The sequence below is a fragment of the Pongo abelii genome, chromosome 18, assembly GCF_028885655.2.
Source record: "Pongo abelii isolate AG06213 chromosome 18, NHGRI_mPonAbe1-v2.0_pri, whole genome shotgun sequence".
Taxonomy (NCBI): Eukaryota; Metazoa; Chordata; class Mammalia; order Primates; family Hominidae; genus Pongo; species Pongo abelii.
Window position 1 is genome coordinate 71,588,048 of NC_072003.2, and position 25,778 is coordinate 71,613,825.

Here is a 25,778-nt window from a genome sequence, read left to right on the forward strand (position 1 = left end):
CTCTCTCTCACACACACACACATTCTGTAAGCTCTGAGAGAGACAGAGAGAGATTTAACACACTTACAGTCTTTCCTAGAGTCCGGAATCATGAATACAGACATGACTTTTTCAGATTCTGGAGTGGATTGCAGACCTGCAGGGCCTACTCAGCCAAGGAAAGGCAGGACCCCCAGCCCAGGACGGCCCTGGCCAAGCCTAGCTCAGGCAGCAGCCTTTGTGTGGGACAGCAGCATCACCTAGTGCTGCTGAGGTTTAAGTACAAGCTTTTCCCTAAGAATGCTCCAATGTGATCAAACTGTATAACAAGATCAATTATCCACAGTAATGAATGAGAGTAGTAGTATTTACAGCAATCCCAAACTGGAGATAACATCCAGGTCTGTTTTTTACTTAGCTTGAAATGTATTCAGTGACTATGTAGCATTTGAGTTTTCCATAAAGTAACATAAAAGAGTATATGGCTGAGCTCATGCAGGCAGGATGGATGGGGGAGGCAGGAGGGGTTAGCAAGGTTAAAGTGAGGCTGGGTTCTTGTGTCAGTTCAGGTCCTTCAAGAAGCAGATGCTGAGATGGCGTTAGAAGTGCAAGAGATTTAGTGAAAGATAAAGGGAGAGGGAGCAGAAGCGGGCAGAGAGAGCCATCAGACTTCAGTGTAGGTCTGACATCTGTGAAAAGGAGAGGGGGAAGGAAGGAAGATGAGGTAGGAGGAGCCTCAGACTGCAGTGCGGCTCGGAGAACAGCTTGACCAGCCCAGCAGGACAATCTGGTGCAAAGATCCCCTATTGAGGAGTCCTGCACTGGTCAGAAAACGTGGGCCCTGGTGCCATCGCTGCACCCAGTCATTGGCCAGAAGCTGCCCTGGAGACACTGACAGCTGGAGGCTGTCCGCTAAGTGCACTCCCTGGGGCAAGTTCTCTGTCAAGGGAGACCTGAACAGCAAGCCTCCACGGCTGCTGCAGATTGAAGGGAAGTTGTCTCAAATCACATATTTGCCTGCAGATCCCCAGGTCCACAAACTGTCAAAAACAGAATGAAGGAACACTATGGATTGATGCATCTAAATTGATGAGTGTAAAATCTAGCACTTGTTCTCATACCGTTAACTAATGTAAGCCAGAAAGAGGAACTCCTGAGCAGCCTTTATTAAGCATGGGTTTTTAAACAGCAAGTGGCCTGCCTTCTGAGGTGTGTTCTCTGCCCAGGAAACCAAGTTCAATGTCAACAACCTGGAACACCAACAGTGCCTTAGCTTCTTTGTCGAGGATGGATTTGGGTCTGAAAGTGTCTATATCCTGCCCAAAGCAAGAACAGTGACCTCACATCTCTACCGATTCTCTGCCTCCCATGAATGGTCTTTAATACTATTGACCACGAGATACCACTGTCCAGGTGATATGACCTGATCTCTGTGTTTGAAAACATTAAGGAACTTGCTCAAGCTCAAAGATTTTCAGAAATCCAATTTGGGTGAATTAAGAAACACAGATAGCACTACAGGCAAGGGCACAAAGTTTTCAAATCACAGTTAAGCCACAAAGGCCCAGGATGCCTTGAATAAAAAATGCAACGAATCGCTTGACAAAGAATCTTGAAAAGATCTAAGGGTGGAAGAAAGCCCACTGCAGAAATAGAGAAAGGATGAGGAAGAGCCAAAAAAAAAGAATGTGCAACTCTTTCTAAGGCTCATGGAGGAAAGATAAGAGCAGCTGCAGAGAAAGCAGAATGAGTTTTTAAACTGGTCTTTAACAAGAAAAATAAAGAAAGGGAGCATAGATAATTAGGAAATAATGAAGACTTTTAAATATAGATGTTGAAATAAACCAGGTAAGGGAATACTTTAAAACATGGTACAATATGTAAATCAGCAGGTCCAGAGAATGCACATTCCCCAACCTTAAGAGAACTAGATAATGAACTCGCTGAACTACTACTGACCATTAATTTCAAAGGCTCCAAGAGACCAGGGGACTATAAAATGAAAATATTTGACCAGTCTTTTACCAAATTAAAAAAAAAAAAGCAGACTTGATAATTACCATACCTGCCACTATAGACTCTTCCACCTCATGGGGAGGTTGTAATGACAAATGGAACTAGAAATATTAACCCGCCCTGTGGAAAACTGGGGGAGGTGTGGTTAGCTAGCGGTGGTATGTGTGCGCCGTGCTGATGGACTGGAGCCGGGCACATATGATTGGGGTAATACAGATGTTTGAATTTTTGTTCAATAGAATGCATTTGGGGGTTGTGTAATTGTATTTCTTTTTTTTTTTTCCGCGCTGATATAAAGTCAGTTTGCATCCCCAGAGAGCACTGCAAGGGAGAAAAGGTCTTCATAGTAGGTATCAATCTATGATTTTAAATTTTCCATCCACAGATGGATAATGGACTATAGGTCACGTAGAAAATCTCCAAGCTTTCTCTTTAATAAATAGACTAGTACTAGCTATTTTTCATTTTCACAAAATAATACATTACTCTTCTAGAAAGACAAAAAATACAGATAAGCAATAATGATAATCACCTAAAATCTTGTCCCTGTTTATACAGTTTGGTGTTGTTGCATTCACAGTTTTTTTTCATACGTTTAAATTTATTTATTTATTTATTTTTAGAGACAGAATCTCACTGTGTCACTCAGGCTGGAGTGCAGTGGCACCATCATGGCTCACTGCAGCCTCAAACTCATGGGCTCAAGCAATCCTCTCACCTCAGCCTCTTGAGCAGGTAGGACTACAGTCGTGCACCACTACACCGGGTAATTTTTTTTAAATTTTATTGTAGAGACAGAATCTCACTCTGTTGCCCAGGCTGGTCTCGAAGTCCTGGCCTCAAGTAATCCTCTCACTGCAGCCTCCCATAGTGCTGGAATCCCATGGTAGGCGCAACCTACCATGCCTGGCCAGAAGTTATTTCTATAAAAATTAGAGGGTCCTCCATATAGGATGGTCCATGTGACTGTTGTTATTATATAATTGTTATGTATTATATAGCTACTTTTTTCCCACTCAATATAACATGCACATTCTTTCATCATTTTAAATCACTGCATATTTAACCAATAACTTTTGGACTATGTCTTCTCTTTTTTTTTTGAGATGGAGTCTCCCTCTGTCACCCAGGCTGGAGTGCAGTGGCACGATCTCGGCTCACTGCAACTTTCGCCTCCCGAGTTCAAGCGATTCCCCTGCCTCAGCCTCCTGAGTAGCTGGGACTACAGGCGTGTGCCACCACACCTGGCTAATTTTTTGTATTTTAGTAGAGACCGGGTTTCACCATATTGGCCAGGATGGTCTCAACCTCCTGACGTGGGATGGTCTCGATCTCCTGATCTGCCTGCCTTGGCCTCCCAAAGTGCTGAGATTACAGGCGCAAGCCACCACACCTGGCCCTGCAGTTAACATCCTTAAACAAACATCTTTGCATACTTATTCTATTCTTCCCTTAGAATAAAATCCTGTAAGGGGTATTGCTTGGCCCATTGTATTTTTTTAAGGACTTTAATTCCATCCATATTGCTAAATTACTTTCAAGAAAAAAAGGCAATTGACACTCTACAAACAATACATGAAACTGCCAGTTCCCTTCTATGTGCACCAACTAGATTTAATAAAATTTAAAATTTTTCAGTACAATAACATATTTAGCATCCTATAACAGTTGAATTGGGACCATTAGGTGAAACAAAATACCTGCGGAAATGTGTGTGTTTTCTAAAGTGACATTAAACTATTTGAGGGAATTCTGTCTCTTCTTCCCTCCCTCCTTCCATCTCTTTCTTTCTCTCTCCTTCTCTCCCTCCTCTTAGGAGGATACATATGTGATAAAAGGATTTTTTAATCACAGGTAAATAATAAACACAAAATTCAGGATGGTGGGGAGAGGCAGGGGTCAGAGGAATGCCACAAGGAGAAACACTTAGAAGCCACATATTGGTAATGTTTCAGCTCACAGGGGATCACACACACGCATTTGATCATTCTGCTTCATAGCTTATGTATATGCTGTAAGCATCTGAATGTATTAACTACAGAGTGGGGATTATGCATTGCACACTCAGTAGTTAGCAAATTTCATTTTCCAATATGTAAAATCGTGTTCTCATGTCCCCAAAGAGTGGAAGCAGTTTTTCACTGCTAAAACCAGGCCCGATACTTTACTAGCTGGGTGCCTGCCAGGACAGAGCCTCTCCAGAGGATTCCAGAATTCCCCAGAGAGGTGGCTGTGCCCTCATACCTCAGGTGGAGAACTCCTCCCTGCTGGAGAACCAGGAATGGAGAAAAATGAACCAGAACATACAATAGATACAACTTCTCGAGGAATTACCTAAGGCTCAGGACTATGACCTTACCCATTCTCATGTACTTTTCTAAAAATAGATCCCCAATTCTGGTAAACTGTTCAGAGAAAATAGCCTATTTTTAAAGGAGAGCTCCTAAATAGCTAAATCATTTTGCTTAAGCAATGAGCCAAGTCTCTTCTAATGAGGTTGTAGCATTACTGGAAATAAGAGATATATTTAAATAAATAATCCATACATTGCTCCAATAAATCACTTGAAAAATATTCTCGAATGTACTAAATGTGTTTTTAGTGGCATGTGCCTGACCTTTCTGGAAGAAGAAAGATAATGCTAGAACATTTTGAGTATAAACATTTATCCAAATTAGTAAGCAAGACACTAGTAAAATTGTTTTACATTTTCGTAACACCTTCAACTATACCCTATGCTTCTGAAACAATTTATTTTTCCTACCTTTAATAAAATAGAGAATCTGTCTGTAAAGTAGCAGGAACATAGGAGCAGAAAGTTTTTTGATGACCCAATGAGAAATCCTATAATGGCCCTACCTCAAGGCCTCGGGCAGGATGGATGTATGTATTTGCAACATTTCCTGAAATGACTTGCAGGCCATAAAATTTTCATTTTTTATGACCGTATTTCCAAGTGTTTTAAAATCAGTGCCATGTTCTTTTTTCATAATATTCACAATAAAAATGTAAATAAGACCCATTCATTCATTCAACAAACATACGAAGAACTTTCTCTTTGCCTGGTACTCCGTTAAGGAAGCATAGGTCTTCCCTCAAAGTCCTCATGATCTAAGATGTCCTATAAAGCTTCCTGTATTAAATCTGCAACTGAACCTTTTAATGTTATGCTTCACTGCCTGAAAGAAATAATAATTAACATTGCGCCCCAAAGAGTGTGTGCTCAGATTGAGGTGTGCCAGAGAGAAGTTCCGAGTCTCAGTCTTCTTCATCTGGTCTGCCTCCCCAACCCCACCTCTCTCTCACCCCCGCAACTCTCTGTTCTCCCGCCTGCCTCTGACCCTAAGCTAGGCTCACTCTCTTCCCTTCCATCCCATTTCACTCCCTCTCTGTCTCTCCCTTTCCCTTTCTTTTCTCTCTCTCCCCTCTTCCCTTTATTATAAAACTTCTAGAAAGAGATTCACACCACTCTCTCCTCCCATCAGTTCTTCATCAGTAAGTGTAACTGCAGTCCTCTGTTCTACCCACCCTGTGTTCACTAAGGTCAGAAGCAAAATTGCCTTTGCAAAGGTTATGGCAGTGAGAGAACTCAAGCATGGCTGAATCCATCTTGCCTCTAGCTTCACGGGCGGGCTGTCCACACTCATTCCTGGGCATAGGCCAAGTTAACCATGGGAGGAATTTTGTTTATGGTTTAACTTTGAAGCAAGGATGATAATAGTCCGTCCCTAAAACTAACCCCCTCCTTGCTCAGAGACTGAATAAAACTAACAAAAGTTCAGGAGATTAGGATTATGGGAGGGGCCTGAATTCTACTTAAAATGTAGGAATAGTTTCTATAATCCCTTACTGCTTAGGAGTCATGTAGCCAAAGGTCACAAGATTTGTGACTTCCCCAATTGCTCCTATAGATAACGTTGCTAGTGTAGAACCTAAGATTGGTTTTTTGAGATGTTTTTTCAGAATTTTGCATTCTAGCAACTGACTGACTGCCTGCCAAGACCCGTGACTCATGACTCAACCAGTCCCATGACCCTCACCCAGAGGCAGACTCAGCACACAAGGACCATTTTCCACACCCCTATGATTTTATCCTCAACTAATCAGCAGTACCCATTCCCTAGCCTCCTACCCACCAAATTATCCATTAAAAACCCTACCCTCTGAGTTATCAGGGAGACTGATTTAAGTAATAACTGTCTTCTATGTGACTAGCTTAGCATTAATTAAACTCTGTCTTTACTGCAATACCATGGTCTCAGTGAATTGGTCTTATCTTTGCAGCAGGCAGGAAGAACCCTTGGGCAATTACAGCAGAGGCTCCTAATCTCCAAAAGAATGGCTTGGTTTTCCTCATCTTACTTGAACTTCTGTAGCAGCTGACACTGTGGACTCTGCCATAATTTATCTTCCTTCTCCTCTTTGGAGAGGCCCCTCCTCTGGTTTTCCTTCTGTGGGCTCCTTCTCAGCCCTCTTTGCCAGTTCCCTTTCTCTGCCTATTCCTCCAAGATTGGCACTCACACCCCAGACAGCATCTCTTCTTATCCCACTGCGCTAACTACTGGATTTCTCCTTGTGGGCCACACATGGTCACACATCAGTGCCCTTGAACAAACTTGTCCCATTCATCTTCCAGGGACTGGCTTAAAGGGATGGCAGCATGTGGTGGCTGAGGGCATGGACTCTGGAGCAAGATGGTGTGAGTTCAAATCCTGGTTCTGCATTTATGAGCTGTGTAGCCTTGGGAACATTACTTAACCTCTCTGTGCCTTAGTTTCCTCAACTGTAGAATGAAAATAATAATAGTGTCTGCCTCTGGAGGTTATTGGGAGAATTAATGAGCTAATATTTGTAAAGTCCATAGCACGGTGCCTGGCACATCCTAAGTACTGTGTATTTGTTCAAAAAAAAAAAGTCAACACTAAAAGTATTTTCTAAATGCCTAAGCTTTTAATTATCTCCTACCGACCCTTTGTCACCATGTGTTATACTTTTTAGATAAGTGCCTCCCCAGGGCACTCTGCACTCCCTTGGTCAGGGACCCTGTCCTAGTCACCTCTAAATCCTAGCCTGGCACAAGGCAGGTCTCTGCAAATGTTTGCTAAATGAGCAGGAGGTCATAACAGATGGGTTTTCCATGGCCGCCGAGCTTAATAGCAAATTAGGGAGTATGGACATAGAATTTCCTTGGGAAGTATTTTGGCGGGGGTGGGGTTGAGGTAATGTTAGGCACCAGCGCTTTCCATTCCCACAACTTCTTTAGTCCAGTAAACTGATCAGCTGACAAGAGCCACAATCGTGCCAAGCCCAATTAATCCACACCAGAATGGCACACACTGTACCTTTCTGTATCCCATCAGTTGAGTTTTATTTTCCATCCTTCATACCTGTTTCCTTCTCTGTGTGTACTTTATGAGCTTTATAGGTAAAGCATGAAAAATCCAATAAAACATGAAAACCACAAGTCAACAGTGCTTTGTTCAAGAATATTCATATTAATCAAGAAACTTTCCCAAGTAATGCGCTCAATCCACCCACCAGGTGCCAGGTGGCGATAGGTGCTTAGGGAGAGGGTTAGGGAGCACGTAAGAGAGAAGAACTATGCCCCCTGACCTTGGAAAGCTCTCAGTGCTATCTATGATTAGAATACACCTCCCCTTCCTAGGAAAGCATCTTTAGAAATCAAAAGTGTTCATAACCCACTAATGCATCTGTACCTTTAATTAGCCCAATCGAGCATATAACTTGGAAAAATCTCTCACCTCTTTTGCTCCTTTCAACTAATTTCTGAACACTTCATTTTCTAGTAAGCTTTCACTGCATAACAAGCAATAATGAAATGACCAATATTAACCCGTTGTTATATTAAACAAAGTACGTCATTGGCTGATGGCATTCTATAGTCTTGGGGTTTGAAATGGGTTCTATCCTATGATGAAAACATTTGGTATTTGCCTAATGAGACCATTCTTGTACCTACAAAGGAAAAAAGACATTGTATTAGAACATTTCATGTTAACGACAGCATGTTCAGCACTTTCTGCTCACAGCCACATCTGTGGGTGAGGCAGGTTTTTCGATATTAAATGCTGCAGTTGGGCCCATATTCTTAGAAAGGTGTGTGATTGGCTACTCCCCAAATATAACTTAAATTGGCTTAAAATAGAACAATCACATGCTAACCTGGTAGCATTAGCAACTCTATTAACAGCCAATTTCACATCCACACCAGAGGGAGTAAAAGGTAATTTGCTCATTATCAACACCCTCCGGCAGTGGGAGGAAATGACTGTTCATCAGAAAGTATTTTCCAGCATAACAATAGCAGTGCCCATATGTAACCACCTCACTCTCCCTCTTCCACGACTTGATCACTGAAGAACTGCTATAGGAAAAAGACTTTGCAATATAAACAGGTTCAATATAAGAAGTCTCACCACTCCCCCTCCAAAATCAGCCCTTCCGTCATCTCACTTTTGCTCTTTAGGGTTACAAGTGAAATGTTTGGCAAATTACCCCACAGGGTACAGGGTGGATCCCAGTATAATATTAGATAATATCATGTAGACGTTGTCTAGACCAAAAAGCTTCCCCATCCCTATGACTTGACTAGTACTCCAGACAGCTTTAACCCAATGAGTTGAATGTGGACAGATCTTGGAGCCCACTGTAACCAAATCTATAATCTGCAGACTCATCTAAGGATGGAAGATACGGGACCATTCAAAATTGTACTATTGTCCTAATGATTATTTTAAATCACATCCACTATCAATCTTTATTTAGTAAATGTTTCTTCAGAAGTTGTTTCTTTGTTTGCTTGCTTTTGTTTTTTTTTATTTTTATTTTTTTTGAGATGGAGTCTCACTCTGTCACCCAGCCTAGAGTGCAGTGGTGTGATCTTGGCTCATTGCAACCTCCACCTCCCGGATTCAAGCGATTCTCCTGCCTCAGCCTCCTGAGTAGCTGGGATTACAGGCACACACCACCATGCCCAGCTAATTTTTGTATTTTTAGTAGAGATGGGGTTTTGCCATGTTGGCCAGGCTTGTCTCGAACCCTTGACCTCAGGTGATCTGCCCACTGAGGCCTTCCAAAGTGCTGGGATTACAGATGTAAGCCACCTCGCCCAGCCTGTTTGCTTGCTTTTAATTGCTGCTTAATAAACTTCTATAAGTGTGTTTATATATTTGGATATAATATACTATTACAGTGACAAATTAAAGAAATAGATTTCACACCTGTCACTCTGCTCAACTGGCTATTTTTATTTGAAAAGAGTCATCTCCTAACTCCTGTCTAGCTTTCTAGGCCTTCTGCTCTGCTTCCTATCTCTGTCTATTCGGTCTCCCACACACAGAGGTCAGGCTAATGTACACGAAGCAATTGTTGATGTGTCTCTCCCCAGCTCGAAAACCTTCATGGCTCCCTGTCGCCTCTAGATAAATTTCAGACTCTGAATTCTAGCATCAACAGCTCTTCCCATCCCAGCCTCTCCTTCTCTTCCAGCTTCAGCTTGAAAATTTCATTTCTCCTTAACATCTTAGAATATAGCCCATCTTCATCTGTTAGAATCAAAAGTAGGATCAAATGCAACTATCTCCATAAAATCTTTCTTGATTATTTGAATAGAAAGTGATCCACTGCACCTCTGAATAGCAGAAGCCATTTGGAACATACTGCAACTTCAAAGTAGATTACAGGGGGGCTTCTTCCAGAACTTGAAAATGAGAGAAAGGTTATTCTGGGAGAGCTGAACCATACCCAGTGTCACCTTAAAGAGACAGGATAAATCTCAGATCTGCAAAACTTGACTGGACCAGAGTAGTCTATGTAAGAAAGAGCTTATCAGTCTCATGATGCAGACGGGGGGAACGTATAGTCCCAGAGGGAATGATGGGTGGACCCCTCCTAGCTCTGTCCAGGAGAGAGGGAGCCTTAGCCAACAGACTGATTGTATCAGCCCCAAGATCTTTGCTATCTAAGATAGTTACAAGATGCTGTCCTAGTCAGTTATAATTCAATATCAGATGATTTCAGTATCCCTTACCTCTGATTCTGTCACCCAAAACTCTCGTTGGCTTCTCATATTGGTCTACCTCTAGAGAGAGTGTGTGCTGGCCATGTGGACTGAAAGTATTCCAGTTCTCATGACAGTGATCTCTTACTGTAAATTAGTTAATTTGGCTCTTCATTCTTTCAGTAAATATTACTGATCATCTACTATGTGCCAGTTATTTCTCTACTCATTTCAGATAAGATGGTGAACAAAAATTTACAATCCCTTGATCTATGGAGTTTGCAGTCTAGAGGAAGATACACACAAGCATGCCCACAATTGTAATACAGTGTGAGGACTGCCCTGGTGGGGACGTTCAGATCAGGAAGGGAGCATGTGCTTGGAGGAAGAACTCAAGCTTGGGGATTCAGAGAAGGCTTTGTAGAGGAAATGATATTTACCCTGAGTTCTGAGTTAACCCAAAGATGATGGGAGGAGAGAAATGGAATGATGCACATAGCCGTAGCACAAGCAGAATGGTCCAAGGACTGGGTGTGTGTCCAAGAAACTGAACATAGTTCAGTAGAGCTCTGGCGGGAAAGGTAAAGAAGGGCAGGGAGAAGGGTCAGAAAACAGGACACAAGGCTGTGCGCGGTGGCTCATGCCTGTAATCACAGCACTTTGGGAGGCCAAGCTGGGTGGATCACTTGAGGTCAGGAGTTCAAAACCAGCCTAGGCAACATGGTGAAACCCTGTATCTACTAAAAATACAAAAATTAGCCAAGCGTGATGGTGCACAGCCGTAGTCCCAGCTACTCAGGAGGCTGAGGCAGGAGAATCACTTGAACCTGACTTGAACCTGGGAGGCGGAGGTTGCAGTGAGCCAAGATTGCACCACTGCACTCCAGCCTGGGTGACACAGCGAGACTCAAAAAAAAAAAAAAAAGAAAGAAAAAAGAAAACAGGACACAGATCAAGAAAGGCCTCCTAAACCATTTAAGGAGCACTTTACCTTGAGAGCAATGGATAATTATTAAAAGGCTTTAGGCAAGCAAATGACATGATCGTTTCTCTAGTTGTTGGAGGAGTGGGCAGTAGTATTGGGGTGAGGAGAAGAGGACCAATATAGAAGATTAATTGGGAAGATCCAATAGGCAGGACATGGTAAGTGATGGGATGAAGGGTCTGGGAGTTGAAGTGAGTGAGAGAGAAAGACAAAGAAGAATCAAGATGGTGCTTAGATTTCTGGGCTGGAACAAATGAAGTAGATGGCAGTTCCTTTCACTGATGCAGTATATAGTAGTGGTTAAGAACAAATTCCAGAGTTGGGCTACTTGGGTTTGAATTCCACCTTTACCACATGTTACTCTGTGATCTTGGGCAAGTTTATTCACATCTCTGTGCCTTGGTTTCTCATTTACAATAAAAATAACCACAGTACCCACAGGACTGTTATGCAGATTACATAAGTTAATAGTGAAGTGCTCGGAATTGTGCCTCTCCTTCTCACACAATAAACGTTATGCAAGTTTGTTAAATACCTTAAAAAGGTGATATCAGAGGAGAAGCAGGTTTGTAGTAGAGGCTTACGGATTTAGCATTGGAGAGATTGAATTGCAGAAGCCTGTGGGTCAGTGGAGCGCACCTGTGTGGAAGGCAGTTGTTATCCAGATCTGGAGCTCCAGATGGAGAGCTGTGCTGGAGATGTTATTGTAGGAACAACCTGATATGGATGATAACTGAAATCTGACAAGGGAGAACAAGACCAGGGAGGATGTAGAGTGAGAATGGGGAGGACAAGACCAGGAAGACCAGGAAGAACCTGGGAGCATTTCAGGAATGGCCAGAAGGAGAGGACTTGCCAAGGAAGTGCAGGAGCCATCAGAAGAGCAGGAGGAAATCTGGGAGAGAGTCTCAGAAACCAAGGACAGAAAGCATTTCTAGAAGGAGAAAGTGCTTCTACAAAATATTTCTAGAGGTAGCCACTGATGTCAAGTTTGTGAGATACAATAAGGACCAAAAAGGGCCCCCTGGAGTTGACAACCAAAACTTTGACCTTGGCCATTCAGAGTTGCTGCCACCAGGGTAGGGGTGACAAGGTGAATATGGGGAAAGGGGGATAGAGGAAATATCAAGAGGCAGCAAATGCGAACAATTCATCCATGAAGATGAGAAGTGAGGGGCAGAGAGGAGAGAGAAGACAGTGGCTGGAGGAGGGCAGGAGAGGATTTTTTCCCTAGTATAATAGAAGATACTTGCTCATAGGTAACTACTGTTATGGGTTTAGTTGTGTTGCCCCCACCCCAATTCTAATCCAATATGACTGGTGTCCTTATAAAAGGGAAATTTGGAGACAGACATGCACATAGGGAGAACACCGTGTAAAGATGAAGGCAGAGACTGGGATGATGAGTCTACAAGCCAAGGAACACCAAAGATGGCCAGCAAACTGCCAGAAGCTAGCAGAGAGACATGGAACCAATTCTCCATCACAGCCCTTAGAAGGAACCAACCCCACCAACACCTTGATCTTGGACTCCCAGCCTCTGGAGCCACCTAAAGTGTGGTATTTTGTTACGGTAGCCGTAGGCAACTAATATGCCTGCAAATGAGACTTCCTGTTATTTACCTTATAAACTAAGATCCCACCAGGAAGTAGATGGCATGCTCAAGCTGAGTAGTTTGTGGATTATTTCATAGAGGGACTAGGCATAAAGGTGTGGCCATGGTATAAGGAAGCTACAAGATGGCATGCAGTGCCCAGGTATAATAAGGGTAGGCCTTCACCACCTCCAAGCCTCAGGGGCCAGGGGAGGGAGCAGACCTGAAATAGGGAGTGGAGAAGGCCCCAAGACCCTCTGGGGACCTGGCAGGGCAGAATCTGAGGACCCAGTCCCCTTCCCCACTCACCTTCCTGCTGATGTTCCACACTGGTCAACCAAGCAGGGGCCAGAGAGCAGAGGGCAAGAGAGCTGGTTGATGCAGCTCATGGGGCACAGAGCAGAGGGGAGAGAGGCAGAGAGTATGTGAGGGGCAAAGGAAAACCCAGCGCAACTCCTTATCACATTTTGAAACCAACAGAACTGTTACATATTCAAATGTTGAAACGTTAACATGGTAATAAGAAGAACCACTGGAGAGAGAGAGACTACAGCACAAGGTAGCTCATTATAGGGCACGGGTATTTTTGGAGTTACGCTTCTCATCGTACATTTCTGCTTCACCCGATGCATACTGGGTTCTCAGCACTTTTGAATTAATAAGTAAGTTCATATTTATAGTCTCTGTTTCTCCTTTCATCTTTGGAAATAATCATTGAGAGAGACATTTCCTGCTATCCCCTAACCTCTTGGCTTTTTTTTTTTTTTTTTTTTCTGAGACGGCGTTTCACTCTGTTGCTCAGGCTGGAGTACAGTGGTATGATCTCAGCTCACTGCAACCTCTGCCTCCCAGGCTCAAGTGATCCTCGTGCCTCAGCCTCTCAAGTAGCTAGGATTACAGGTGTGCACCACCATGCCTGGCTCACTTTTGTATTTTTAGTAGAGATAGCGTTTTGCCATGTTGTCCAGGCTGGTCTTGAACTTGTGAGCTCAAAGCCATTTGCCCACATTGGCCTCCCAAAGTGCTGGGATTACAGGTGTAAGCCACCTGTTGACTTTTGAAGTGACTGAGGTGCACCTCTCTTCTAGAATACCTGTGAGATATGCCAGCGACCAGGAGAATAGGTCTGGTCTAAACTATGGGCTCATATGAAGCAAAGTGACTCCATGAGAAGCTTCTAAACCAAGCTTGTCTACTCCCCGGCCCGTGGGCCACATGCAGCCCAAAACAGCTTCGAATGTTGGCCCAACACAAATTCGTAAATTTACTTAAAACATTAGGTGATTTTTTTTTTAGCTCATCAGCTATTGTTAGTGTATTTTACATGTGGCCCAAGACAATTCTTCTTTTTCCAATGTGGCCCAGGGAAGCCAAAAGAATGGACACCCCTGTAAACAGAAATGTAAACACAGCACAATCAGTGAGAATCATTTCTTTTATCCGTGATTATAAACATTTATTTAAGTAAACCACCTACTACAAAAGACTATATTATCTAAACTGATACATGTTGGCATGCTATCTTCTTATATGCTTCTATGCTAGATTCAGCCAATGCTTTATTTTATAATGAATATAATCAATTCATTAAGGAAGTCAGCACCATACTCATTGATAAGAATAACAAGTCTTTTATAATGAAGGACAATCTTCACATATTCATTGCAGTTCACCTTTGGGTTTTGCAACCTGAATAATTTTTTAATCCCACAAGGAAGGGCTAGCCTCATGATAGTCTTTTGAGTCCCTGGATTGGGACTCAATGTTTGAGTTGACTCTCAGATGTTTGAAAAGTGGACAGTAGTATAGGGAGAAAACTTGTGAAGCAATGAGAAAAAGCCATAGATAGCTAAGAACTTTTTAAAAAGTAAAAATAAAAGAGGCAAAAGACAAAATGGAAACAAAGCGTGCAGTATCCCAAGGTCCAAAATGTCTTCCAATAAAACGCTCTTCTGTGATGGCCCATAATCCTTATCAAGTATATAATTTAATTTAATTTAATTTCTTTTTTATTTATTTATTTTTTTTTTGAGATGAAGTCTTGCTGTCGCCAGGCTTGAGGGCAGTGGCTCGATCTGGGCTCACCGCAACTTCTGCCTCCTGAGTTCAAGCAATTCTCCTGCCTCAGCCTCCTGAGTAGCTGGGATTATAGGCACGCGCCACCACGTCCAGCTAATTTTTGTATTTTTAGTAGAGACGGGGTTTCACCATGCTGGCCAGAATGGTCTCGATCTCTTGACCTCGTGATCCGCCAGCCTTGGCCTCCCAAAGTGCTGGGATTACAGGCGTGAGCCACCGCACCCGGCAAGTATTTAATTTTTTTTAAAAAGTCACACCCAAATGCTGCAGTGCACGGGAATCTTTTCATTTCTTCCACTCATTTTGGGGACAGACATTCCCTTTGAAGGCTCCTGGTTACCGGGACCATGGGAGCACTAGGGTTTCCTCCCTCGTTGCCACTCGTGCAGTTGATGTGCTCTTAGTTACAAATCACCAAGACTGCTGCTGCCTTCAGTCAATCTGTTTAGCCAAAGGCCTCTGATTTGTTCACATTTACTACAACACATACAGAGGGCTGGAGAATTTTTTTTTTTTTTTTTTTTTTTTTGCTATTGATCTGGTGCTTTAAGAGGGGAAAAAATCTCCTTGGCTGTCTAAACACTATCGATCCCTGCTTGGGAGTCGCAGCAGAAGTGTAGAAAGGGCGTGGATGAATTGAAATTTCATTTCCGACAACTTGTTCCTGTTATTTTTACCCTTTTGGATGGGGAGAAACACGTTGCTGCGGCTTCAGTCAATGTGGTCGATAGCTCCACTGAGAAACTCAACACGGCTTCTGCCAGAGGTTTGGCAATGAGACACGATGTTGGATTTAGAGTGTATGAAACTGAAGGATGCTTGTGAAAAGTATGAGGTCTTAACACCAGTGGAGGCAGAACAAGTGGCTCTGGGCTCACTACAATCTACAAGAGCTGTGGCTTTGCAGAAAAGCGGGATTGTGGAGACTAACACCAGTCCCATGTAGGAAGGGCCCAGAGTATGCACCAGAAGCTTCCCTGGCCTCTAAGTGCCTTGCTTCCTACTCTTAGCTGGCTTTCTGCAGCAACCATGGGAAAGGTACCCTTTAGCAAAGCTACATTTCAGCCCTCAAAGAAGACCATGATGTTGAGCCCTTACAGGAGGTTGCTCATGTACTGTGCGGGAAAGGATCCATGTAGAAACTGGAGCTGCAGGCCTTCAGGGAACTAGTGGACAGACTGGGCATGCAAGGATAGGTATCTGCAGCCAGTGGTTTTGGGAAGCTCCCCACCCCTAGAACACACCAAGGAGGAGATGTGGTTTGGTGCCAGCAGCACCAGCTTTGTTCTTTTACTAGATGTTCAAAGAATACAGGAGAGAACCAGGCTCCGTCTTCCTAATGGCAACATCTGGCATTTATGTAGCCAGGCACCTTTGATCCTTAAGGATCCCAAAGCACTTTACAACCTGCTGTAGTGCTAATGGCCATAGCAACGATCATACAGTAAACATGGCCAAATATTCCCCGTACTGGTTCCCTCCTCTCCATTCTGCAGTGTACACACAGTTTTTCCTTCTGTAAGGAAAGATTCCAGTTTGGATCCGAAACATCTCTTTTGTTTGTCATTTTTTGCTAAGTTTGTTCAGGACTGCCTTTTTTTTTTTAACAAAAATACTTCACAATCATTTCTTAATAAACAATACTTCATTTACATTTTCAATTATCTTATAAGCCCATTTCTGCCCTTCATCCTCATCCCTCCCACTCTAGAGAAAGATGGAAATGTTCTTCTCTCCTGGGAGTCAAGAATCTGCATTGCGGATGAGGTTGCAAATTCAGACACAATAAACAGAATTAAGAAAAACTGAGCTGGCGTTTGACAGAAATTGTAAAATGACACTCAGAAATGTTGCTCTTGTGGAAATTACTGATATTAAAATATAAATCAGTGTCTTGTGTTTCCCATAGCACCAGGGGCTCTATTAGGTTATGCAGTTTGATTGCTGAGCTGAACCTAAGAGACTTGGCAGTTCAGAGCTGAAGTTATCACAAAGCATTTAACCCTTCTCCTGCTGGAGAGCAGGCACCTCTGAGAATGCCAATTGATAATATCGCCCTCAAAAGGCCTTGACTTTTTTGTTGAGCCCTTTGAAACCTGGGAGAAGGTGGAGGAGGGCTGGGTTGGGGAGAGAAGATAAAGGAATTTGGAAAATCTTTTCTTAATACAAGAGTCTTGTTGCATAGTACCAGCCCAGGGCAACTCAAGAAGCAGAGTCTGTTGGAAAGTTTATGTTGGAGAGGGCAAAGAAAAAATGCCCATTAAAAATGTCTGAATATTACCCCATTACATTATTTATTTAATCCCCATAACAACCCTGTAAGGTAGGTATTATTGTTCCAGTTGTTTCCAAATGGGGAAACTGAGACTCAGAGAAGTTAACTTGAGTCAAAATGTGAGCCCTGACTCCATGAAGAAGTGGCTGAGGCAGAGAAAAGTATAAGATGAACCTGGAGCATCTTGTACCCAAAAGTAAGGATGTGCTTAAGAATGGGTATTGTTGAAAGGGCTCAGGAGCCAACCTGAAAGAGCTCCCATTGGCCAAAGCTGGAACATTTGAGCAACAAAATAAATAACAGTATTAGATTATAGCCCATATAAGAGATATCCATGAGTTCATAGTGATGTAAACAATACATTAATTAAATGGGTGAGAAAGAGCAGCTCTTTCTTACAGAACAGTTCCAGTGAATAAATGCAGAAGAAATAAAGGAAAAAGAAGACCCCCATTAGAATACTACTGTAATAATTATTGCAAGTGAGATCCACCTTGCTAAAGATAGCAGGTGACAGTTTGAAGAAAATAGGATATTTGTATACTCTTAAAGTATCTCCCTTAATATATTTATTAATTATAATGGGGAAAAATAATAACTTTATAGTAGATAAACCCAGTAGACACCAGCATAACCAAGTGACCAAGGTCAACATCATCAGGGATAAGATGCATTGATATCATGTATCCCCTGACATGATACACTAAGAAAGTGTATGACACACTTGCCCAAAATGCATAGCCTCAATCTCAGCACAGAGAAACATCAGGCACTTTGGGAGGCTGAAGCAGCCAGATTGCTTGAGCTCAGGAGTTTGAGACTAGCCTTGGCAACGTGGTGAAACCCTGTCTCTACAAAAAAATACAAAAATTAGCCAGGCATGGTGGTGAGTGCCTGTAGTCCCAGCTACTTGGGAGGCTGAAGTGGGAGGATTGCTTGAGCCTGGGAAGTCAAGGCTGCAATGTGCCGTGTTTACACCACTGCACAACCACTTTGTTGCCTGGGCAACAAAGTAAGACTCTTTCTCAAAAAGAAAAAAAAATCAGGCAAATTCAAACTGAGGGGCATTCTATGAAATAACTTTCCAGTACTGTTTAAAAGTGTCCAAGTCATGGAAGACAAGGAAAGACTGAGGAACTATCATAGATTAGTGGAGTCTAAAGATATAAAACAACTACATGCAATGTGGAATACTGAATCAGATCCTAGAACAGAAGAAGGACATTAGTGAAAAAACTGGTGACATCCTAACAAAGTATGCAGTTTTGTTCATAGTTTTGGACCCATGTTAATTTCTTAGTTTTGATCATCGTATCATCATGTAAAATGTTAATATTGGGGAAACTGGGGAAAGGGTATACAGGAACTCTCTGTACTATTTTTGCAACTTTTCTGGAAATCTAAAATTATTTCAGAAAGGTTTGTGTGTTCCTGTTCTTTCACCAGAATAGATCACTTCTACCTTTGGGGAGAGACAAAGCAAATCACAAACAACCATAATAAAGGCAGATCATTGTGTTAAAAGAGGTATAGGAAAAGGGCTGTAAGGGGCGAAGGGTACACACCTGGCAAGGCTGCTGTGAGGATTAGCTCTGTTATTTTATGTTCAGAACACTGCCCGACATATAGTAGCTGCCATACAAGAGTTAATGTGACATGTAGTTTAGGGAAGTTGAAAGAAATGGCAATTGGGTTGGGTCTTGAAGATGTGTGACTTTTGACTGGCAGAAAGAATATATCTCGTAAAGAAAGAAAGAGCAACCAAGTGGGAGAATTTTCTCCATGTCAGTCAGTGATAATGGCAACAAAGATGAGGTGGACTGTGTACTACAAAATGGGAAATTTTCCAAAATGGCGTGGGAGTAATGGTGGTGGCAGTAGGAAGGCTGAGCTGTTCCTCTCTCCCTGACCCTGGCTCTTTCTACTCCATACAGCAAGTGGAGAAGGAGAAAGTGAACACAAAGAACTGACATCTCAAGAGAAAACCAAGGCAAGTCGAGAAAGGGAAGGGGCATTTGAGAAACGTATCCGTGGAATCACGGAAGAGCTGGTCCACAATGAAACAGGGGTTTCAAAATGTAGAGTATAAGCAACTAGTGGAGGTGCTAGAAATGGTGAGTGAATTGTAGAGAGACATCTCTGAGAGTAACTTAAATAAGTGTGTTTTGTCAGTGTCAGCTTGCATTAGATTCAGGTGTATGAAACAGAAAAATTAAAAACAAAATCATTACTTAAGCAAGATAGAAATTGCTCTTTCTATCCAGGGCTGGCAATGGTAGTTCCATAGCATTAAGGCCTCATGTTCCAGATGGCTGGTGGAACACCAGGCATTAAGTCAGCATTGCAAGCCATTAGAAAGGTGGGAAGAACAAAGAGCTGTGCACTACTTCTCTTTCAGAAGATTTCATGGAAGTCCCCACAATACTTCCTTTTATGTGTCATTGACCAAAACTTAGACACATAATCATACCTAGCTGCAAGAGAGGCTAGGAGATAGAGTCTTTTAGATGAGTGCATGCACATCCCAATAAAATGAGCATCTGTTACTAAGGAAAATAAAGAGTATGGATGTTGGAACAGACAACAAACAGCCTCCGTGAAAGGTAGCAAAGAAGAGAGCCAGGGGGAGACGTTTTCACCTAGGACAGTGAGTCTCATAAATCCTGGATTCCTTCTCCTGCTCCTCCTGGCCCCTAATTTCTTCTGTCATTCAAAAGCCTCTTTCTGGGGAGACCCAACTAGCCCTACTTTCTTTCTAGAAGAACTCCAGTCCTGGAATTGGACTATGGCTCAGTCAGTGACATTGGTGTCAGGTTCCTATTCACTGTTACTCTGCAGAACCCCAAACTCTGGCAAAACCATCTCCAGCATCATCTCCTCATACCATCTCCCCCTAGCAGTTATGCCCTGCACTACCAGGGATTTTCTCCTTTAGAACCGGGTTTGGATTCAAAAAGGCAAACTGTCTGCATGCCAAGCCTCTGCACGCCAAGCCTCTGCACATTGGCTCCAATCATACATTCTGGGTAGAAATAATTTAGTATACAATAAGTATCCCTGTCTGTTCATGGGGCTCACATATTTTTAAAAATAGAGAAAATGTTTAGCTCCCTCTCAGCATTTCAATAATTAAGAGCTCTAAGATTCATCACACTTTTTTCACTGGTAGGAGGTAGAACATTGGAGAAAAATCTAAAGCCCAACATAAGTAAAGGAAAGACTTATGGCTTAGTATAGGTAAGCCTAAGTTAGTTTGTATTATCCCACAAAGGTAGCTTTAATTTTAAACCAAAAAAGCATCTCTTTCCTTGAAAACCCAGAAACATGTTTTAGATTAGGAAAAAGAGACCCTTGATATTCTTCCATCCAGGCCATGAAGGAAAAGGAATAGTCGGTGTTCCTTAGAGCAACAAGGTTGCTGTAAGGCCAGGAGTCAACCATATACCCAGGCAGTTACCAGTTCCTTGGGGAGGGAGTCAAAATTAGCAATCTGTGATTACAGCATTTGTGTAACCTAATGTGGGCAGGTGGTATGTGAAGTACTAACTGATGTGTTTCACATCCTGGCCTGCTAAAACTGCATTTCAGAGAACTTGTTCACTTATGCCCCTTTTCCTTCCTCTCTCCAAAACCACACAAAGACCCTTTGAGTTAGGAAAGAGGAAGAATAGGGTAACTGGAACATAAGCAAGAGAATTAGACCGTGGTGAGATCTATGAGATGGGGCAGAAGGGAGGAAAAACAATAGATTCCCACTAAACCAGATAGGTTTAGTGATCCAAGGGCAGAGAGACTTTTGATCAAAACCAGGAAAGTGAGCATCCTGTCCTCTCTCTCTCAATACCTTTCAAGGTAAAAGAATGTTGATAGGACAGGTCTAAGAGACAGTCTGAAACTACTCTCATGTGGTGTGTGTGTATGTATGTGTGGTGTGTGCATGTGTTTGTGTCTTCATGGGGAACAGTGAGGAACATCTTCAAAGGATGAAGAAGTGCCAGGCAACCCAAAGCCCTTAGGATGAGGAATACACAGGATATAAGGTGATATGGTTTGGCTGTGTCATCTTGAATTGTAATCCCACAATCCCCATGTGTTGTGATAGGGAGCTGGTGGGAGGTAATTGAATCATGGGGTGTTTTCCCCCATGCTGTTCTCGTGATAGTGAATGAGTTCTCACGAGATCTGATGGTTTTATAAGCGTCTGGCATTTCCCATGCTGGCACTCATTCTCTCTCCTTCCACCTTGTGAAGAGGTGCTGTCTGCCATGATTCTAAGTTTCCTGAGGCCTCCCCAGCCATGCAGAACTGTGAGTCAATTAAACCTCTTTTCTTTATAAATTACCCAGTTTCGGGTATTTCCATATAGCAATGTGAGAACAGACTAATACTAGTACATGTGGCCTACTAACCAGGACAATGGCACCTCGGCATACTCTAGCTAGGAGAGATGCCCATGACTATGGACCACAAGCTTCCCCTGGTGCCAGGATCCAAACTGGGACCTCAAAATCTTAGGCAGACTCTGGAGAGGCCTTAAAGAGGTTGAGAGAATCATGAACTGTGAGGGAATCATGAACTGATTCATTTTTAACCTGAAAGTCATGGTGCTTTCTCAGAAATAACTGAGATTATGTTTTCTGCCATTTGGTGAAAATGGGGCTAAACAAAAACACTGAGTAATAGAAAGAGTTACTTTCTCTTTTTGCACACCTAACTTGATACTTGCTACCTTAGTCACCCATTTGAGGTGTGGTGTTAGGTGTTTCTTGGGAATCTGCAAGGTGCTCTCAGAGTGGACTGAGGGAAGGCACAAAACATCACTAGAAGCTCTGACCAAGTTTTTGTTTTCACTACAATCATTTTTTTAGGCACAGCTGTCACCAAGAGAAGGCCTACTTTGAAAAGCAGATGGCAGGAGTTTTGAGTACAAGAAAGGAGTTGCCTGGGCAGATGGCGCAAGACAAGGCATGAAGAAATGAAGGTCTCAACAGAGACGCAGGAGTCAGAACGGAATATGTAAGAACAAGGGTTCGAGAAGAGAGAGACATGAGCAAAGTCCTGGCTTCAGAGAGTCAGTAGCTGGGGATCTGGTAGAGAGTCCCTCCCTCTGGGATGAGCCCTTCCTCCACAAATTATCTGTCCAGCCATACTCCTCAGTCAGACAGCACTGTGAAGGTTCACATGGCATTTCATAAAGCCTGTGGGGCTCCCCCAAAGCACTCTTCCCTATCCATCTGGCAAACATTACTGTCAAATGTATCAAAAACTTATCATATAACACTTCCAGTTTTTTCATCATAAGCCCTTCCAAACTGCCCGCTGCTATTGTTAATGACTCAAGATTCTGACGTCTCCTTCATGGAACAAACTCCAGCTCTCTTTTTTTCTTCCTACTTACCTTACTTAGTAAATTTCAGTATATTTTCATGCAAATGTTAGAACCTATGCCTTCTACTTTTCCTTCGAAATGCTCTTGGCTCTTGCAACTACAGCTGTGTAACTCCATAGTGGATGAAACCATCACAATCTAGAAAATCATTTTTCTGTCTTTTGGACAAGATTTCATTTGATTTCAGAATCATCTCCTGACTATCCAGTGGGCTTGCCTGCAAAGAAGTGTGATTCTCAAGGATACATTTGTTCCATTACAACTTTTTGTATGATACTTGGGTGAGTTCATAGTTCCTCCTAAAGAAAGGTGTCCATCATGGTAGAGCACTGAATCAGTGAACTTTAAAGCTAGGAAAGACTTCTAAAGGCCATTTATTATAGCTTCCTAGTTTACAGAAGCAGAATGAAGCCTCAGAGATATGAAGGCCTTTCCAAAGGCCACTCCTCCAGTGAGGTGCTGAACCAGGTTTAGAAGCTTGGTAGCCTAGAACCCTGTTTAGTGTTCTTTTATGCCACGCTATTTTTAATCTTCTTGCTTGACTAGCGTGGAAGTCATTTGTGATGTTCGCCAGTACAGGCATACCTCGTGTTACTGCTCTTCACTTTACTGTGCTTCACAGATATTGCATTTTTAACAAATTGAAGGTTTGTAGCAATCCTGCATCAAGCAAGTCTATTGGTGGCATTTTTCCAACAGCATGTGCTCCCTTGTGTCCACATCAGCATTTTTTTTAGCAACAAAGTATTTTTAATTAAGTTATGCACCTTGTTTTCTTAGACATAATACTATTGCACACTTAGTAGACCACAATATAATGTAATCATAAGTTTTCTATGCACTGAGAAACTAAGAAATTTGTGTAACTTGACTCATTGTGATATTCGCTTTATTTTGGTGGTCAGAAACCAAATCCTCAATCTCTCTGACATATGCCTATATTTCTTTGAGGAGGTAAAGGAAGAAGTTAGGCATGGCCATGTGACTTGTTTTGGCTAATGAAATGTGAGCAGAAGCAAAGTGTTTCACTTCCGCTTTAAGAACCAGTAGGTGATTCACCAAGTTCCCTTTCTGCTACCATGGCAACAGGCAACATAGTAGATAATAGAAGTTCACCAGCTGAGGACTACGAGGATATTGAGGACAATGTGGAGCAGAGCCCCAGCTGACTCATAAAGGACATGTAGCATGAGTAAAAAATAAACCTTCACGGTAGTAAGCCACTGAGACTTGGGGGTTGTTTGTTACTACACCATCACCTAGCCTGTCCCCACCAGGTGAGCCTGAGCCACACCTCCATTCCCATGATGCACCTCTGTGCATGAAGACTTCAGAGGGTACCCAAGGCAGGAAATCAGAATTCAGCTCCATAAAACATTCCAGATTCCATATATCACCAACATTCTTTCTTCCTCTTGGCTTATATTAGGGATAGGGTATGTGGTTTATTACAAAGGATGAGTATTTTGATAGCTTCTCATTCCTTGAACTATTCTGCAGTTCCACTTTCCTGGTGGAAATTCCTCTATTCTTAGGGTTAAAAACAGAATGAATGAGATGATTTTAATACGCTCAGTGCATTATGACCTCAAATGCATCATCCTGTACTTACACGCACATACACGTGCAAAGATCTTTGGTTTCCTGGGAGGCTTTCTAGCTAGATAAGTCTCAGCACTTCACATGTTTCCTAACTTTATGAGCATCAACATTATGGCAAGCTGATGCTTCAAAAACATCACATCATCAGATATTTCATATGAATAGTTACAAAATTAATGGAAGCTCCTCATAGAGTAGTAAGAGAGCCTCTGTGACCCTGGGTAAGTCACTTAGCCTCTCTGGGCCTCAGTTTCCTTATCTTTAAATGAGGATAGTCGTAGTCCCTGCCTCCCAGGGTTCATGTGAGAATGAAGTTAGGTCGTGCACATCATGTCTGGTTCATAATAAGTACATAATATTAGCTATATCTGAGCCAGAGAGTACATAGAAATCTGAAAAGTAAACTCAATTCAGACTTTTTGCTTTCCAAGAAGGGTAAATTCAGAAACTGTTTGGTTCACCAAGTAGTGGTTTTCTGGAAAAGATGTAAAACTATGGTCCTGCCATCTGGAGGTTTTAACACCCTTTTGAAAACACAAACAGATGGGTAAGCAAGTGGGTATTGCTAACAGTTCAGGAAAATTTTCCAAACCTCTTGCTGAGGGCGTAGATCCAGCTGGGAAAATCTTTAAAGGGCAGAGGCTCATTTATACTTTTTCCATCTTAAATACTTGGACTTTTTCAGGTTTATAACAAAGCTCAGAAAATACTAAAAGTTAAAGGAGAATTGAGAGCTGCCAAGGAAATGAAAGATGAGGTAAGTCTCCTAACTCCTCTACATGCATGGAGTTGAATATTCATTACAAGGGACTTTTTTCATGTTTTATGATTCAAAATTCCAGTAATAAGCATCACAAAATATCATGGACAGAGGTGGCCAGCAGAGCATCATGTTTAAGAGCCCAAACTCGAGCTGGGTGGGTCTGGGTCCATATCTACCAGCAGTATGATACTGAGTTTGTTGCCTAATCTTAAGTTTCCTTTGCCTTATCTAGAAAATATGAATTATGATCACCTACTCTAAGTTTCCTTTGCCTTATCTAGAAAATATGAATGATGATCATCTATTCCAAACACTTGGTATGAGGATTAGCAAAGGTAGTGCATGTAGAAAGCACTTAATCGATATTAACTATTGTTGCTAACATTCTCTCTTTATCTGGGATGATATGAAAATGGAGTGTCTGATTAGTTTAATATTTTGGTCAAACTGTGTTTATGGGGCCAGGCACAGTGACTCAAACCTGTAATCCCAGCACTTTGGGAGGCCAAGGCAGGAGGATCGCTTGAACCCAAGAGTTTAAGACCAGCCTGGGCAACATGGTAAGACCCCTGTCTCTACAAAAAATAAAAAAAATTAGCCAGGTGTGGTGGCATGCTCTTTTGGTCACAGTCACTCAGGTGGCTGAGGCAAGTGGATCACTTGAGCCTGGGAGGTTGAAGCTGCAGTGAGCCATGATCACACCAGTGCATTCCAGCCAGGGCGACAAAGACCCTGTGTCAAAAACAACAACAGCAGCAAACTATGTTTATGTATGCCCTACCTTGTTCCAGAAAGGATTTAAGGGGACTGTTTTGATGAGTAAAGTGTTGTCCCACGTACCATATGCTTTTTAACAGACCTCCTACCAAGAGGTGAGCAGATTCTGAAACAGGCAGTCCATTCCTTTCCTGCTGCATTACTGGAGCCATACAGAACTTGATACCAGTTCTGTGGGGAACAAGGATCTGGTATGGATTTTCTAGAAGGCTCTTTCTTCATTTAATTTATACCTTTGGAGCACCTTCAATGTGCCAGGCATTCATTGTTCTAGGAGCTGGGAATAAAGCGGTGAACA

At 42.4% G+C, this 25,778-nt stretch overlaps 1 protein-coding gene across 10 annotated transcripts in view; it reads left to right on the plus strand.

The window, feature by feature from the left end:
- Positions 1-25,778, plus strand: part of PMFBP1 (polyamine modulated factor 1 binding protein 1) — a 556,696-nt gene that overhangs the window by 476,207 nt on the left and 54,711 nt on the right. For 4 of the 10 annotated variants that reach the window (XM_063717359.1, XM_063717360.1, XM_054534056.2 and 1 more), the window contains 4 exons: positions 2,619-2,730; positions 21,818-21,965; positions 22,526-22,619; positions 24,626-24,697. In XM_063717359.1, coding sequence (XP_063573429.1) covers positions 24,686-24,697 — 12 coding nt within the window. In that variant the 5' untranslated portion in view covers positions 2,619-2,730; positions 21,818-21,965; positions 22,526-22,619; positions 24,626-24,685. The other 6 variants (XM_054534053.1, XM_054534057.1, XM_054534060.1 and 3 more) reach the window with 4 other exon arrangements.